The sequence below is a fragment of the Cydia fagiglandana genome, chromosome 2, assembly GCF_963556715.1.
Source record: "Cydia fagiglandana chromosome 2, ilCydFagi1.1, whole genome shotgun sequence".
Lineage (NCBI taxonomy): Eukaryota > Metazoa > Arthropoda > Insecta > Lepidoptera > Tortricidae > Cydia > Cydia fagiglandana.
In genome coordinates, this window is record NC_085933.1 from 18450456 (window position 1) to 18464262 (window position 13807).

At 34.7% G+C, this 13807-nt stretch overlaps 1 protein-coding gene across 1 annotated transcript in view; it reads right to left on the bottom strand.

Annotated features, from left to right (window-relative positions):
* The window catches only part of LOC134672941 (ankyrin repeat domain-containing protein 17-like), a 54698-nt gene extending 41827 nt beyond the window's left edge, over positions 1–12871 (bottom strand). Inside the window, exons 1-2 of the mRNA XM_063530894.1 lie at positions 12524–12871; positions 2004–2127 (exon numbers count right to left, since the gene is read on the bottom strand). Of these exons, the coding sequence (XP_063386964.1) occupies positions 2004–2127; positions 12524–12712 (313 nt within the window). The 5' untranslated portion in view covers positions 12713–12871. The remainder of the gene's footprint in view (positions 1–2003; positions 2128–12523) is intronic.
* Positions 12872–13807: the final 936 nt, after the last annotated feature.

The following is a 13807-nucleotide window of genomic DNA, read 5'->3' on the forward strand; positions in this document are numbered from 1 at the left end:
ATACCTTATACCGAATATTACGGATCTTAAGAACTAAACTAACTATACTCGGGACGAGCTCCCATTCGAAAGGATTTGTGAATAAGGGATGGCTGGACAGTAGTGGCGTGAGTGGTGTAAGGCACCTGTCCATATCAATTGCTATGGTGGGGCGCGGCGTAAAAGAGTAGATGTGGCGAGAGTAATACCCATTTTAAGGATTAGTACAATCGGATGCAACGGAACCTTATCAGATTTTATTTGTTGCTAATGTAAAAAGGTAAAGTTGACGAAGCATGTAGCGGATGACTTTCTATCTATTTTTGATTTCTCATTTTAATAGTGATGCTCATGCTATTTAAAAGGCAAATGATACTTTAATAATTGTGCAATAAAGATCGAATAAGAGTAATGGGCATTTACATCTTTATAACCAGTTTCCGTCGTTTCCGCGATTACTATACCTTCCATCAAATCAAGTATGTATTATAAACCCTAAAGTGGATAATATTTTATTTGTTTAACACATTATACAGCAGTGGCGGCGCGTCAAACATATCCATAGGCAAGCCGCCTAATTTGGCTTACATATTTCCTTTACATCTCTGCTCAAACGTCCAAAAACAGGCAAGCCGATGGGAATCGGCTTTTATGGACGCGCCGCCACTGTTATACAGGGCAGATTTAAACAGCTTATAAACTACGACACGTTTAGAAACTTTACTATAAAATCAAAGGAAGGTATAAACACCGATAAAAGTTGCTAACTTAACGCCCGCACCCGCATCAAGCCACCGGCGCCGCTTCTGCTGTAAATGTGACGTCGAATCGCGTCATTCCAAGCGCATGCCGAACGGTGACCAATTGTTTGTTCAGCTGAACCAGTATAGTTCTTCTTATTACGCATTTCGTAGTCACACTATGCACTGCTTCACTGGTAGCGAACGCTTGCCGCCGCTTTTAAAGTGATGGGAATACGCCAGATAGATACAACAGTGCAGTGTTAACAACATTCATGACTAGATCTTTATCTGAACTAAACTGTGTCCGCATCAAAGATATATTCACACTTGTGCACCTTATACCACTGTAATAAGGTAAAAATGTATATGTCGCAGTCAAAAGTGTGAACTGGTCAAAAGAACTTTTAACCGACAAAAACAGGCAAAACTGCTTTTGACTGAGCATGTTGGTCAAAAGTAGTTTTACCTGAAAATCATTGGTTAATAGTAATTGTGACTGTTACTATCAGTCAAAAGTACTCGCAGAGATAGGTAGGTTAGGGGTATTTTTTTATTGCTACGCCCAAAAAACGAAACTGTTCCCAGAGATAGGTAGGTTAGGGTTATTTTTTTTTTGCTACGCCCTAAAAACGAAACTGCTGCCAGAAATAGGTATGATTTTCAGGTAAAACTACTTTTGACCAACATGCTCAGTCAAAAGCAGTTTTGCCTGTTTTTGTCGGTTAAAAGTTCTTTTGACCAGTTTACACTTTTGACTGCAACATATACATGTCTTTACAGTAGCGTTCACGCTTTGAACACTTTAATACCGCCGGTTTTGTTAATTATTTTTTTAATGACGAAATATTGACAGAAACATACAGAACACCTACAGATATTAAATCAAGTTTGTGTGGTTCCAATTTTTTGTTTGTGAAAATAAAAGTTTTCACAAAAAATAAAATGTATTTTCAATATTAATTGGTAGGTTAGAAGACATAGAGAACGTTTTTCAAACATACAGCTTAATTTCATAATGGATTGGTAATAGGTATTATGGTTTCTTGAGACATGCGAACTTTCTCAAAATTAGATAAATTCTTAAATAAAAAGCTAAGTTAAAGTAAAATATTCCATTTATGAATAAGGCATCAATTAAATAAGCGTAAGCGAATTTAGGACATTCCCCGCTCGTCTTAATTAAAATTCACCAGCATTAAGTTACTATGCCTATTATTATTTAATGCCTCCTTTTTTGAAGTCGGTTAAAAATACATTGGAATGGAAGGCCTTTTTACTAACCTGCTGCTTCAAGGAGTGCCTCGAGTCTTGCCTGCATCTCAGGGTCGACAGCCCGCTCCGGGTCGTCGTGGGATAGTAGGAACTTAGATGACTCCGTACCTCCGCCTTCTTCCTCCATCTCCGCCTGACAACACATTGAGAGTTAGCAAAATGTTTTAAGTAACTTTACAAATGTGGATATAACATTTTTATAGTAAGTTTTTTAAACAGAAGGACCTAGATGTTCACAATATTAATCAAAGCTATTAGCAAATTAAACTCATACATCAAAAATATACAATACCTATTGTGACTGTCACATTAAATTAATATCAAACTGTGCGTCAACATCAAAAATATGTTTGCACTTTTGTACCTTACTCCTTTGTAATAAGGAAAAAAGTGTAAACATATCTTTGACGTTGACTTTACAAATAACAATTTTGTTATACACACGTAGGCATAGTCAGCTGTACAAGGAATTTACTACTGGCCAGAAGCTTCTGATTCCATCCATGGGGGTCAAAAATCCAGCAGGTAACAGGTTGGGATGGTGCTGTGAAATAGTGCCCCGCTTGTTGCAGTATTATACACTGAGTTCTTAAAAATCAAGTGTATTAAAAAAACTTAGCACTTATGATATAGGCAAAGGCCTCCCCTGTCTTTCGCCATTCGTCACAGCTTTGTGCATGCTATATATTTGTTTATGATATATTTGTAATGAAACATAAATAGTTTAATAAAATAAAATAATTTGGTCTAACTAATATATGTAACATATCAATATCACACATATTTCAATAACCTTTTAGCTATTCATCAGAATAGTGGTAATGAGAGTGAGTGTTGCCCAAATAAAGTGTCAATGACCTTTCCAGCACTGCTATAATAATAGTCATGTCATATGTTGTAGGTACTTTTTAGGGTTCCGTACCCAAAGGGTAAAACGGGACCCTATTACTAAGACTTCGCTGTCCGTCCGTCCGTCCGTCCGTCCGTCTGTCTGTCACCAGGCTGTATCTCACGAACCGTGATAGCTAGACAGTTGAAATTTTCACAGATGATGTATTTCTGTTGCCGCTATAACAACAAATACTAAAAACAGGATAAAATAAAGATTTAAATGGGGCTCCCATACAACAAACGTGATTTTTGACCAAAGTTAAGCAACGTCGGGAGTGGTCAGTACTTGGATGGGTGACCGTTTTTTTTTTTTGCTTTTTTTATTGTTTTTTGTTTTGCATTATGGTACGGAACCCTTCGTGCGCGAGTCCGACTCGCACTTGCCCGGTTTTTAATAACATTACTCCTTAACCCTTTTAGATCTTTTTTGTCATTTTAGGATATATGATCAGGCATCAATCCTCACTTTTATTTAGTTGAAATTACCCTTTAAAGGTATTAGTGAATACTTATTAACGGTGACAAGAAAGTGATGGTACTTGCAAATATTATTAAAAATTATGTTAGGTTTGTGCCAAATCTTTTTTTTAATATTAAGAAACATCTTACACAGATCAACCTAAGCCCCAAACTAAGCAAAGCTTGTGCGATGGGTGCTAGGCGACAATAGACACTTATATGCATAGAAAACACCCATGACTCAGGAACAAATATTTGTGTTCATCACATAAATAAATGCCCTTTTTGGGATTCGAACCCAAGACCATCGACTTCATAGGCAGGGTCACTACCCACTAGGCCAGACCAGTTGTTAAATTGTTTTATTACTCAAAATTTAACAGTCTTAAGAAAAAAGTAACATTAGAACTATCAAACATATGGTCAAATACTTAGGGCATAAATTTTTGCTTCGATTTAAAGCAGGTATTTTAAGCAAAGTATGGCTTACTAATAGTTATAAAGCTATAGGAACTACAGACACATATTTTACCATGGGAATACATATTTCTAGCCTAGCCTATGATAATTGCTGATTTAGATTATGAAAAAAAAAATCTGTACCAGGTCCGAAGTTATGTCTATTCTAAGAAATACTTTGCATTTAGTTACTCTGTCTGGATTTCCAACTACCAGACAACCAAATAGTTTTATTGGCCGCCTCACTGTGCAACGCCATACATACTAAATACTAAATTTTATTAATAAATATCTGAATCTGAATACCATTTAACATTTATTTGAACCTATTTATATTTATACACTATACGCTGGTAGCTGTAATGTTGGAAAAAAAATTATGGTCCAAACATTTGTATTATGTTTCGGGGAAACTACATGAGCCTTAACCACGGTATAGTATCTTAGAATTGAGTAATGTAATGCTGATAATAACGCCATCTTTTGGGTTATGCTCCAAGTCTATCCCTCAGCCGTGGTGCCCTGATTAGCTAAAAAGCGGTATCTGAATTGAAAATATAATGCAAACCAGTACCTTAAATTTAAATCATAAAGTTCCATTTCCAGATCTTTCATTTTTGACATACCGCCTTTTAGCATAAGGAGGGCTGAGTGTGGCTATACATAATTCTTGTATATAGATGGTAGAAAACAAAATATACCAAACAAATATTTAAGCAGGTAACTTAATCGCATTTAATTAAATCTGGAAAAATATATTTTATTACAAAATGTTTTGAGATAGTTACTAACCTTACGTTGCAAATGAACTAGGAAACAAATTAATTTTAAAACGATAGTAGTTATTTTAATCGGAGTGCTAACACTGTAAAATGACAGATTGACGTATTTTGAGGAATAAAAAAAAACCGATTGACGTTTGGTTTGATGGTAAATTTTTTCAGAGTTGGTTTTTAATAGAAGTATATTATTCCCTATATTTCTTTATAATTATGTGATATAACGCCAACCTTGTGATTTGTAATTAAATTGAGCTTTTATCCAGATACATAAACCAACGCGGGCAAGACGAAAGAAAAGCAATGGCTTCGCGCCGATGCTGTGTGCTTTCTTGTCACAGAAATTGGTCTGATGTTTCTTGTACATCGGTACGAGGAGAAGAAGAATAATAATCGGTGCAGATAAATGATATTTTAATGAGAAAAACCACATTTTGGGACCAGGAGGACGAGATGAAAAAGACATCCTATAAATATTATTTAAAAACACAAAGTCAGGAGATAGTTTAATGAATTATATATTATACTCGAACTAATGTCAGTTTTCATTTATTTATTGAAAAATATACTGATTTATGTAGTGTCCTGTGAAAATGCAACGGATGACAAAGATTACTGCATAAATCAGTTGCCAATAATAATATTGTTAGAGTCTGTGCGGAAAGAGAAGAGTTGTGGGCAAATCTTCTCTTTCCGCACAGACTCTACCTGTAGGCAACGAGCCCGCAGGTATGTGCAAGTGTGAGTGTGTGTGTGTACATGTGTGCGTGTTACTGTATATACAGTCTCATTAGTTGAGAGCAGGTCCGCTTGGGGCAGCACTAGTAGAGACGTGAACGTCAAATGTCCGAGAGTTTCTTATCTATTACAGTTAATAACATATACTAATCTATGAGCCTTAACATTACCTGGAAATTGTAGTGGTTTGCCGACCTTTGCCATATGCCATCGAGCAAGTCACATGGTTTGGTTTGTTTATCTTTATTTAAATACATAAACATACTGTATGCCCTGTATCTCTTGAGTCACTGGGCAAGACAACAACTAAGTATAAATTATGCTGCTTGTTAAGGTGGTTCTCCTTGCTCGATTTTCATACATCTTTCTTGGCACCCTAGCTCCTATTATATAGGGTTTCTTCACTTGTATATGTAATGTTTGGGTAGTATATATATTTCTGTCTTCGCTTAACGTAAAAAAATACTAGATTTTGATTAAAATTATTAAGAAAAAAGCCTTTGAATATTGGTAAAATTTTGCCTCATTGCTTGTTTGTGTGAGTGATGCTTATAGTATCGGTGTAATTCTAACATGGCGACTTCATTTGACAAGCAATCATTTTTAATTTGTCAAAGGTGTAACAGATGGCACTTTAAAACCGCAACACAGATTACCTGTGTATTTTGTTTTATTTTCACTCAATAGAGGGAGGTATATTTAATGCACAAAGCATGTTACGAGTATACCTACTCATTTAAGAATCTCCTTTCTGATATAATTTCATTCCCAGATTTAATATAACTTAATAATTATTATGATTATTACACAATAAAATACATTTATATATTTATAGAAAGGTCAGTCCAAGCAATCATTCGCGTTACGGTCGTCCACCGAAAACCCTTGTGAATTCTGCTTTCGTTTCGGTAAATGTTCTCTGGAAAAGCCTATATTTATTGTAACAATGATTTTTAAACTAAAATACCTAGCTATATTTTTCTCAAAAATATATAGGTATGTGGAGAAAAATGTCATCTTCTTGTAAATAAACAAGATTCTATAATATCTTCTGCTTGTGCATAACAATAACATTAGTAGATGATATTTTTAGGGTTCCGTACCCAAAGGGTAAAACGGGACCCTACTACTAAGACTTCGCTGTCCGTCCGTCTGTCCGTCTGTCTGTCACCAGGCTGTATCTCACGAACCGTGATAGCTAGACAGTTGAAATTTTCACAGATGATATATTTCTGTTGCCGCTATAACAACAAATACTAAAAACAGAATAAAATAAAGATTGAAATGGGGCTCCCATACAACAAACGTGATTTTTGACCAAAGTTAAGCAAGGTCGGGAGTGGTCAGTACTTGGATGGGTGGCCGTTTTTTTTTTGCTTTTTTTTGTTTTTTTTTTGCATTATGGTACGGAACCCTTCGTGCGCGAGTCCGACTCGCACTTGCCTGGTTTTTTTTCAAAAATGCTGCCTTTCACCCGAGTTAAAACACTCTACTTTTCATTTCGCATACGAGGAAAGTAAAATGCATGTGTTTTTTTAAATACATTTTTATAGTAGGTATTTTTGAGAGTAGGTATTTTCAATTAACAATTTGGCCAAAAGTAATTTATGGAATGGGGAGTCAAATATCAGAATGGAAATTGTATAACAAATCCATTTATATCCAAATTTCAATTGCTTATTGTAAAAAGAATAATAAAATCGTACTTGGAATTGGAACCTAAACTGCTCTAGTGCAGAAACGTATCATTTCCTGCACACCTTTTACAACAACAATGACCCTCTTTCATATATTCGGTCAAATTGTGCTTTTTGAAAAACTAATTATATCCAGCCTTTTATGAATGTAGTATGATACCTTAGGGTATGGTGCTTTACGCACACTAGCGTCCCTTCCCCTCCCCCTGACACAACCCCCCCTTTTTGCATGAAATATGTCCCGGTTCACAGTTTTTTACATTTTTTGAGGAAAGTTTACATTTTAGGAAAAAAGTGTCAATGAAAGAAATAATCCTTAATAAATTCTTAATAAAAAAAAGTCATATTGATTTTTTTACATGATGCACATTCATGTATTAGCTTGTTAAAATTCGAAATAACATAGTTTTTACTTAGGATTCGAAACTCATTTATTATACACGGTGTAACACGAGGAAACCGAATAATTTTGACAGCGTATTCCTGATCATATTTAGAGACAAAAATGTCCTATAAACTTTTTTGAAATGCGGCTAGTTTCAGAGTTAATACCAATTTAAAAACAAAACAAGTTTTTATTGTTACATAGTTCAAAACGCCTTTTTGATGGCGATGTTGTTACTATGGGATTTAGTCTAAATATCCTTATTGATATGTCAAAAAGTGACAATTAAGTAACACGTTGCAAAAACAATGTTTTACGAAAAAAAAACCATTTTAAGTGACAAATTTACCAATAGCATTTAATTTTTATATACAAATTCATTCATAAAATTAAAAAAAAAACCAAACAAAATTTTTTTTTGGCGAAATTGACCTAAACATATATTACATCTTTTCCTTTTTTTGACCTCATGTATACATTTTAGGATAAAAGTGTCAATGAAAGAAATATGTAGTTCCTTATTAAATTCTTAGTAAAAAGGTTATATTCATTTTATAACACTTATTATACAAGGTGTCCTCAAGAAATGCGAAAGATTTTATTTCTGAGGTCAAATTAAAAGAAGGAAAAAATGTTTGTATGAGTTTAGGTCAATTTCGCCGAAAACAATTTTTTTTATTGTTTTTAGGGTTCCGTACCTCAAAAGGAAAAAACGGAACCCTTATAGGATCACTCGTGCGTCTGTCTGTCTGTCCGTCTGTCACAGCCGATTTTCTCCGGAACTACTGGACCAATCAAGTTGAAATCTGGTACACATATGTAAGTTTGTAAACAAATGAATTTTAAACACGGGGGCCACTTTTGGGGGGTAAATGAAAAAATTAAAAAATAAAAATTTTCAAACTATATCATGTTACATATCAAATGAAAGAGCTTATTGTAAGGATCTCAAATATATATTTTTTATAATTTTCGAATAAACAGTTTAGAAGTTATTCAAGAAAATAGGCAAAAAATGACTATTCCCCCCTCCCCCTTTATCTCCGAAACTACTAGGATTAAAATTTTGAAAAAATACATAAAATAGGTCTATACCTATAGATGACAGGAAAATCTATTAGAAATGTACAGTCAAGCGTGAGTCGGACTTAATTACAGTTTTTGATCCGACTCCTACGGATTTTTTAAAGATTTCACTCTCGTTTCGCATAAATAATGTTTAGTTTTAAGTTTATAAAATACATATGTATGTTAGTCTGTAAGGTATTTGTAATATGGGCCTTGTTCCCTGAATTAAATATCTAAATAAATAAAATAAAAAATACATTGTTAAAAATTGTGTAATATACGGAATCCTTGGAACGCGAGTCCGACTCGCACTTGGCCGTTTTTTTTTAATTTTTTGAATATATATGTATGTACATAAAAAGTAAATGTTATTGGTAAACTTGTCAGTTAACATGGATTTTTACTTTTTTTTCGTAAAACATAGTTTTTGCAACGTGTTACTTAATTGTCACTTTTTGACATATCAATAAGGATATTTAGACTAAATCCCATAGTAACAACATCGCCATCAAAAAGGCGTTTTGAACTATGTAACAATAAAAACTTGTTTTGTTTTTAAATTGGTATTAACTCTGAAACTAGCCGCATTTCAAAAAAGTTTATAGGACATTTTTGTCTCTAAATATGATCAGGAATACGCTGTCAAAATTATTCGGTTTCCTCGTGTTACACCGTGTATAATAAATGAGTTTCGAATCCTAAGTAAAAACTATGTTATTTCGAATTTTAACAAGCTAATACATGAATGTGCATCATGTAAAAAAATCAATATGACCTTTTTTATTAAGAATTTATTAAGGATTATTTCTTTCATTGACACTTTTTTCCTAAAATATATTCTTTCCTCAAAAAATGAAAAAAACTGTGAACCGGGACATATTTCATGCAAAAAGGGGGGGTTGCGTCAGGGGGAGGGGAAGGGACGCTAGTGTGCGTAAAGCACCATACCCTAAGGTATCATACTACATTCATAAAAGGCTGGCTATAATTAGTTTGTCTTCCCCATACATTAGAACACAATTTAACCGAATCAATAGCATGAGAAATGAAACGGATATTTCTTGTTTTCTTTGCATTAGCATTTTTCTCTCGATAATTTAATCAATTTGCAACATAAGTAGAAGAATCCTCATATATCCATAACATAAATATCAAAATATAAAAGGACATAAATTTTCAGAAGAATTCCCCGTGCGACGTTGCCAAATGGTTTAAAGTACAACATGCTCGCAACGTTTGGATGTCAATAAGTCGACAATGAAAAATTATATTTCAAATCAATTTAAACTTGATATTTTTGACAGTAATGGGTTACTTAAATAAGAAGGCATTTTTCGCCCGGGTCTACTATGGTCAAATGGTCTAGTGGCTTTTAGCTACTGAGTATAAGTCTAACAAGTTGAACAGCATGACAGGGTTCAAACCACGAACAAAGACTCATTTCTTTTTGTATTTATTTATTTATTTTATTTCATCTTTTTGGTAATTTTATATGCCTTATTTTAAAAGTTATTTTAAGTAAATGTGTTGTATTTGATTATTTCATGTAGGTATATAATTTCAATAAAATTTTGGAAACTTTTATTTTATACCTGGTCAAGCAAATTTTGTCAGTAAAAAAACCGGGCAAGTGCGAGTCGGACTCGCGCACGAAGGGTTCCGTACCATAATGCAAAAAAAAACGGTCACCCATCCAAGTACTGACCACTCCCGACGTTGCTTAACTTTGGTCAAAAATCACGTTTGTTGTATGGGAGCCCCATTTAAATCTTTATTTTATTCTGTTTTTAGTATTTGTTGTTATACATCATCTGTGAAAATTTCAACTGTCTAGCTATCACGGTTCGTGAGATACAGCCTGGTGACAGACGGACGGACGGACGGACGGACGGACAGCGAAGTCTTAGTAATAGGGTCCCGTTTTACCCTTTGGGTACGGAACCCTAAAAAGGCGCGAAATCCAAATGTTCTATGAACGATATCCCTTCGCGCCTACATTTTTCAAATTTGCCGGCTTTTTCTACTGACAAGATCTGCTTGACCAGCTATACTTCGTCGATAGTTGACTTCTTATGTACCTATTCTGCGATCCTAATTAGCCTCATGCATGACTTTTTTTAAATTATTTTAATCATTATTTATATCCTTTGAAAACCGGAAAATAAAAATACTTTTATAAATCTTCCCATAATATTATTAAAAAATAATTAAAATACTGAAAATATTTTACTCACGTAAGTTTAGTTTCGAAGAATAACATACGCTTTAAATAATTCAAAAGAGAATGCTAAAATTATAAAATAAAAAAAAAACTGGCATTGTGGGGGTTTGAACCATGTATCTTAGCTACAATCTGATTTTTTTCAAAATAGAGGCTACGGGTGCCACGAGCACATGACAGTTGCTGGTCGAAAACATTAGTTGCTTCTGAATGCCTTGTAATTCTTAATCGTTGCTCAAACAAGTATTTATTATTTAATTTCCAATCTTTTTTCAACAATAAACATTTCATCCGCTGCGCCCTCTAGGTTACTTTACTGTAACATTACGAATCTGCTGACATTTGACATTGACTTTAAGGTGACTTTAAGTACGTAAGTGTGCGTGAATCCAAGAAATTGCAATATTTTGCCGTTGGATTCCGATAATAACGAAATGAGACAATGTTGAGTTGAACATGTCTCGATTTGGATGTAGTATTTTTTATAGTTTTCGCACATATCAACACATCTTATGAAACTTTGTATTTTGGGAGAAATAGTGAAAATCCACAATTCGTGCACAGTGACGCCATCTTTTGGCTGATAATCGGCATCCCATCCCTAGACATCCACCTTAATGCCCCGGCAATACAGTCCACCACAAGCACTAAGCAAGTTGATCATCAGGGGTTTTACACATTAGTTTCTCAACCGTAACTACTATGTAAAACTCACTATATGTTTAGTTTTTCTCTTAAAATTGGTTATGAAAATCATAGGTTACTACAGTACTACAGATTAGACCCATGGCTTTGGCATTTGTACAGACTAGTTGACCCAATTATAAATAGCACAGACACAAAAGGACACAGGTGAGCAGTTAGTAATGTTAATAGACTAACTTCGGCATTACATGGATGGATGCAAACCACAAACATTATGTTAGAATCACAAGGACCATTCAACATGAAGAAAACAAAAACATTATCCGACATGTAAGTGTCCATTGCACACACATTATGCAGGTTAACAGTAAGTCACTCTGCACGGAAACAGCTACTGAAGGCACTCACTCAGGTTGTCTTCCACTTACCAACAGGTCTGGCCTGCTAAGGCACAAACAAGCCAGCAAGATCTATAACACCAACGAGAAAAATGTGAGACACACTGACATGTGGTGCTTAGGGACGAGCTTACAGCGTTTATTTACTGTGGATGGTCCTTGCAATTCATCAACAACCATTATTTTGCGCGAATACCAGTAGGCGTTCTATACGAGACGTGTGTGCGTATCGACACAAAACATACCACCATTATCGATGTTTGTATCCAATTCATTCTTAAATTATATAATTCTCCTAAACGTAGGGAAATAACGTCACTAAAACACAAAAATGAATTCGTTCACAATGAATAAATGCATGTGATTTGAGAAACATGGCCACCATACTTCAAACCTCCAAAACACAAATAGACAATGAAAAGAACCTTACGGCGATATAATTCGCTAATATTGTATAATTAAAACAGAATCAATTGAATAGTGTCTAGGAGCGGCTGGCATAAATAATTTCATGCATTACTCAGTAGTACGTATGTACTTAGAACTTTCTGACGTTTTACGGAATATTTGGCAAGCGACGACTCTGTTGGGAATAAGAAATGGATTATCTCATTGTAGCGTGCTACACGTGATTGGAAATAAATGTTATTGTGAGATAATTAGATTTCGAGAGAAAAGAAATTGGATGACCAGACATGTACAAGATGTCCCTTGCTTGCAGTTTAGAGCGGTACAGATAGTTACATTCCCTACTACCACCGCCTCTACCGAAAACAAAACACGTTTTACCTCGGATACAGAGTCATCCTCGCTTTCAGAAGAGTCCGTCATGTATTTGGCAGGCGCACCTGAATACGTTTCGGTTTCAGATTTGGCCGGACTCGAAGCCGAACTCTGAGGAGTGGACGATTTTACCACATCAAGTTGCACATTCACCTTATCGATATTACGGTTTTCAGACTGTCCAACATTCTGCATTTTTGTCCTAATCCAATATAACTTAATTAGTCTTTCAGTATCAACACTTTCCTACGAAATTAACACGTTCTTATATTAGCAAACAAAATTTATTTCGTCATTTAGCCAGGTTGATACCCGCCATGTCTACTACCGAGTTCGTCCCGGATGCTTCAAGTAGGCTAGCAATTATCTCCCTCTGGCGGAAAAATGCTGAATTTTTTCATGCTGCCCCCTACAGCCAAAAATGTGAAATAATTAAAAAAATATTATTAGACTTTGATATCAAGCTATTAAGCCGGCTTCCTTTATTTACTTTTTTAACTGAAAAAAAGTAAATTCCCATACTTACTATAATAACAAAAATGGAGTTTATTCTTGTATTTGAAACTGAAACGCAATTTGCACTATTAAACACTAGAATGTCTGAGCTCTTCTTGATAAATATATTCAGCTGTTTCGTGATGTTTTAATGGCTTCTAACCTAACTTATTTATAGGTATCCAAAAGTATTTTGATTTCTATAAAAGTGTAAAGTAAGTTAAATGCGTAGAAATCCTAGTATGGTATTCAATATGTCCAATATCTTAGTCGAATGGGTATTTACTTCTCACATCTTGCTTAATGAGAGAGTGAGAAGCAACGCACTTTGGACAAAGAAATTGGACAGGTGGAATACCACCCTAAAAGCCGTAACACACTACCACACCGCGACCTGTGCGTCGTACCCAAAGAATATAATACTCACTCTAGTCGTACCCTACGGTCCAGTGTTGCCAGGGCTCTGGAGTCCTAAGTTACGTTTCGTTTCCCTAAAAGTCACGTTTTTGCTGCTTAAGTCACATTTTTATATTATTGTATTGTATGGGTAGGTATAGCTGGTCAAGCAAATCTTGTCAGTACAAAAAGCCGCGAAATTCAAATTTTCTATGAGACGATATCCCTTTGCGCCCAAATTTTTCAAATTTGACGCCTTTTACTACTGACAAGATCTGCTTGACCAACTTTAATTCGATTTTCAGATTCAGAAAATAATATATTTCACAAAAAATCTACTACTTTATATGATTTTTCTTTTTGAAACACACATTTTCATACTTAATGCTATTTGTGATC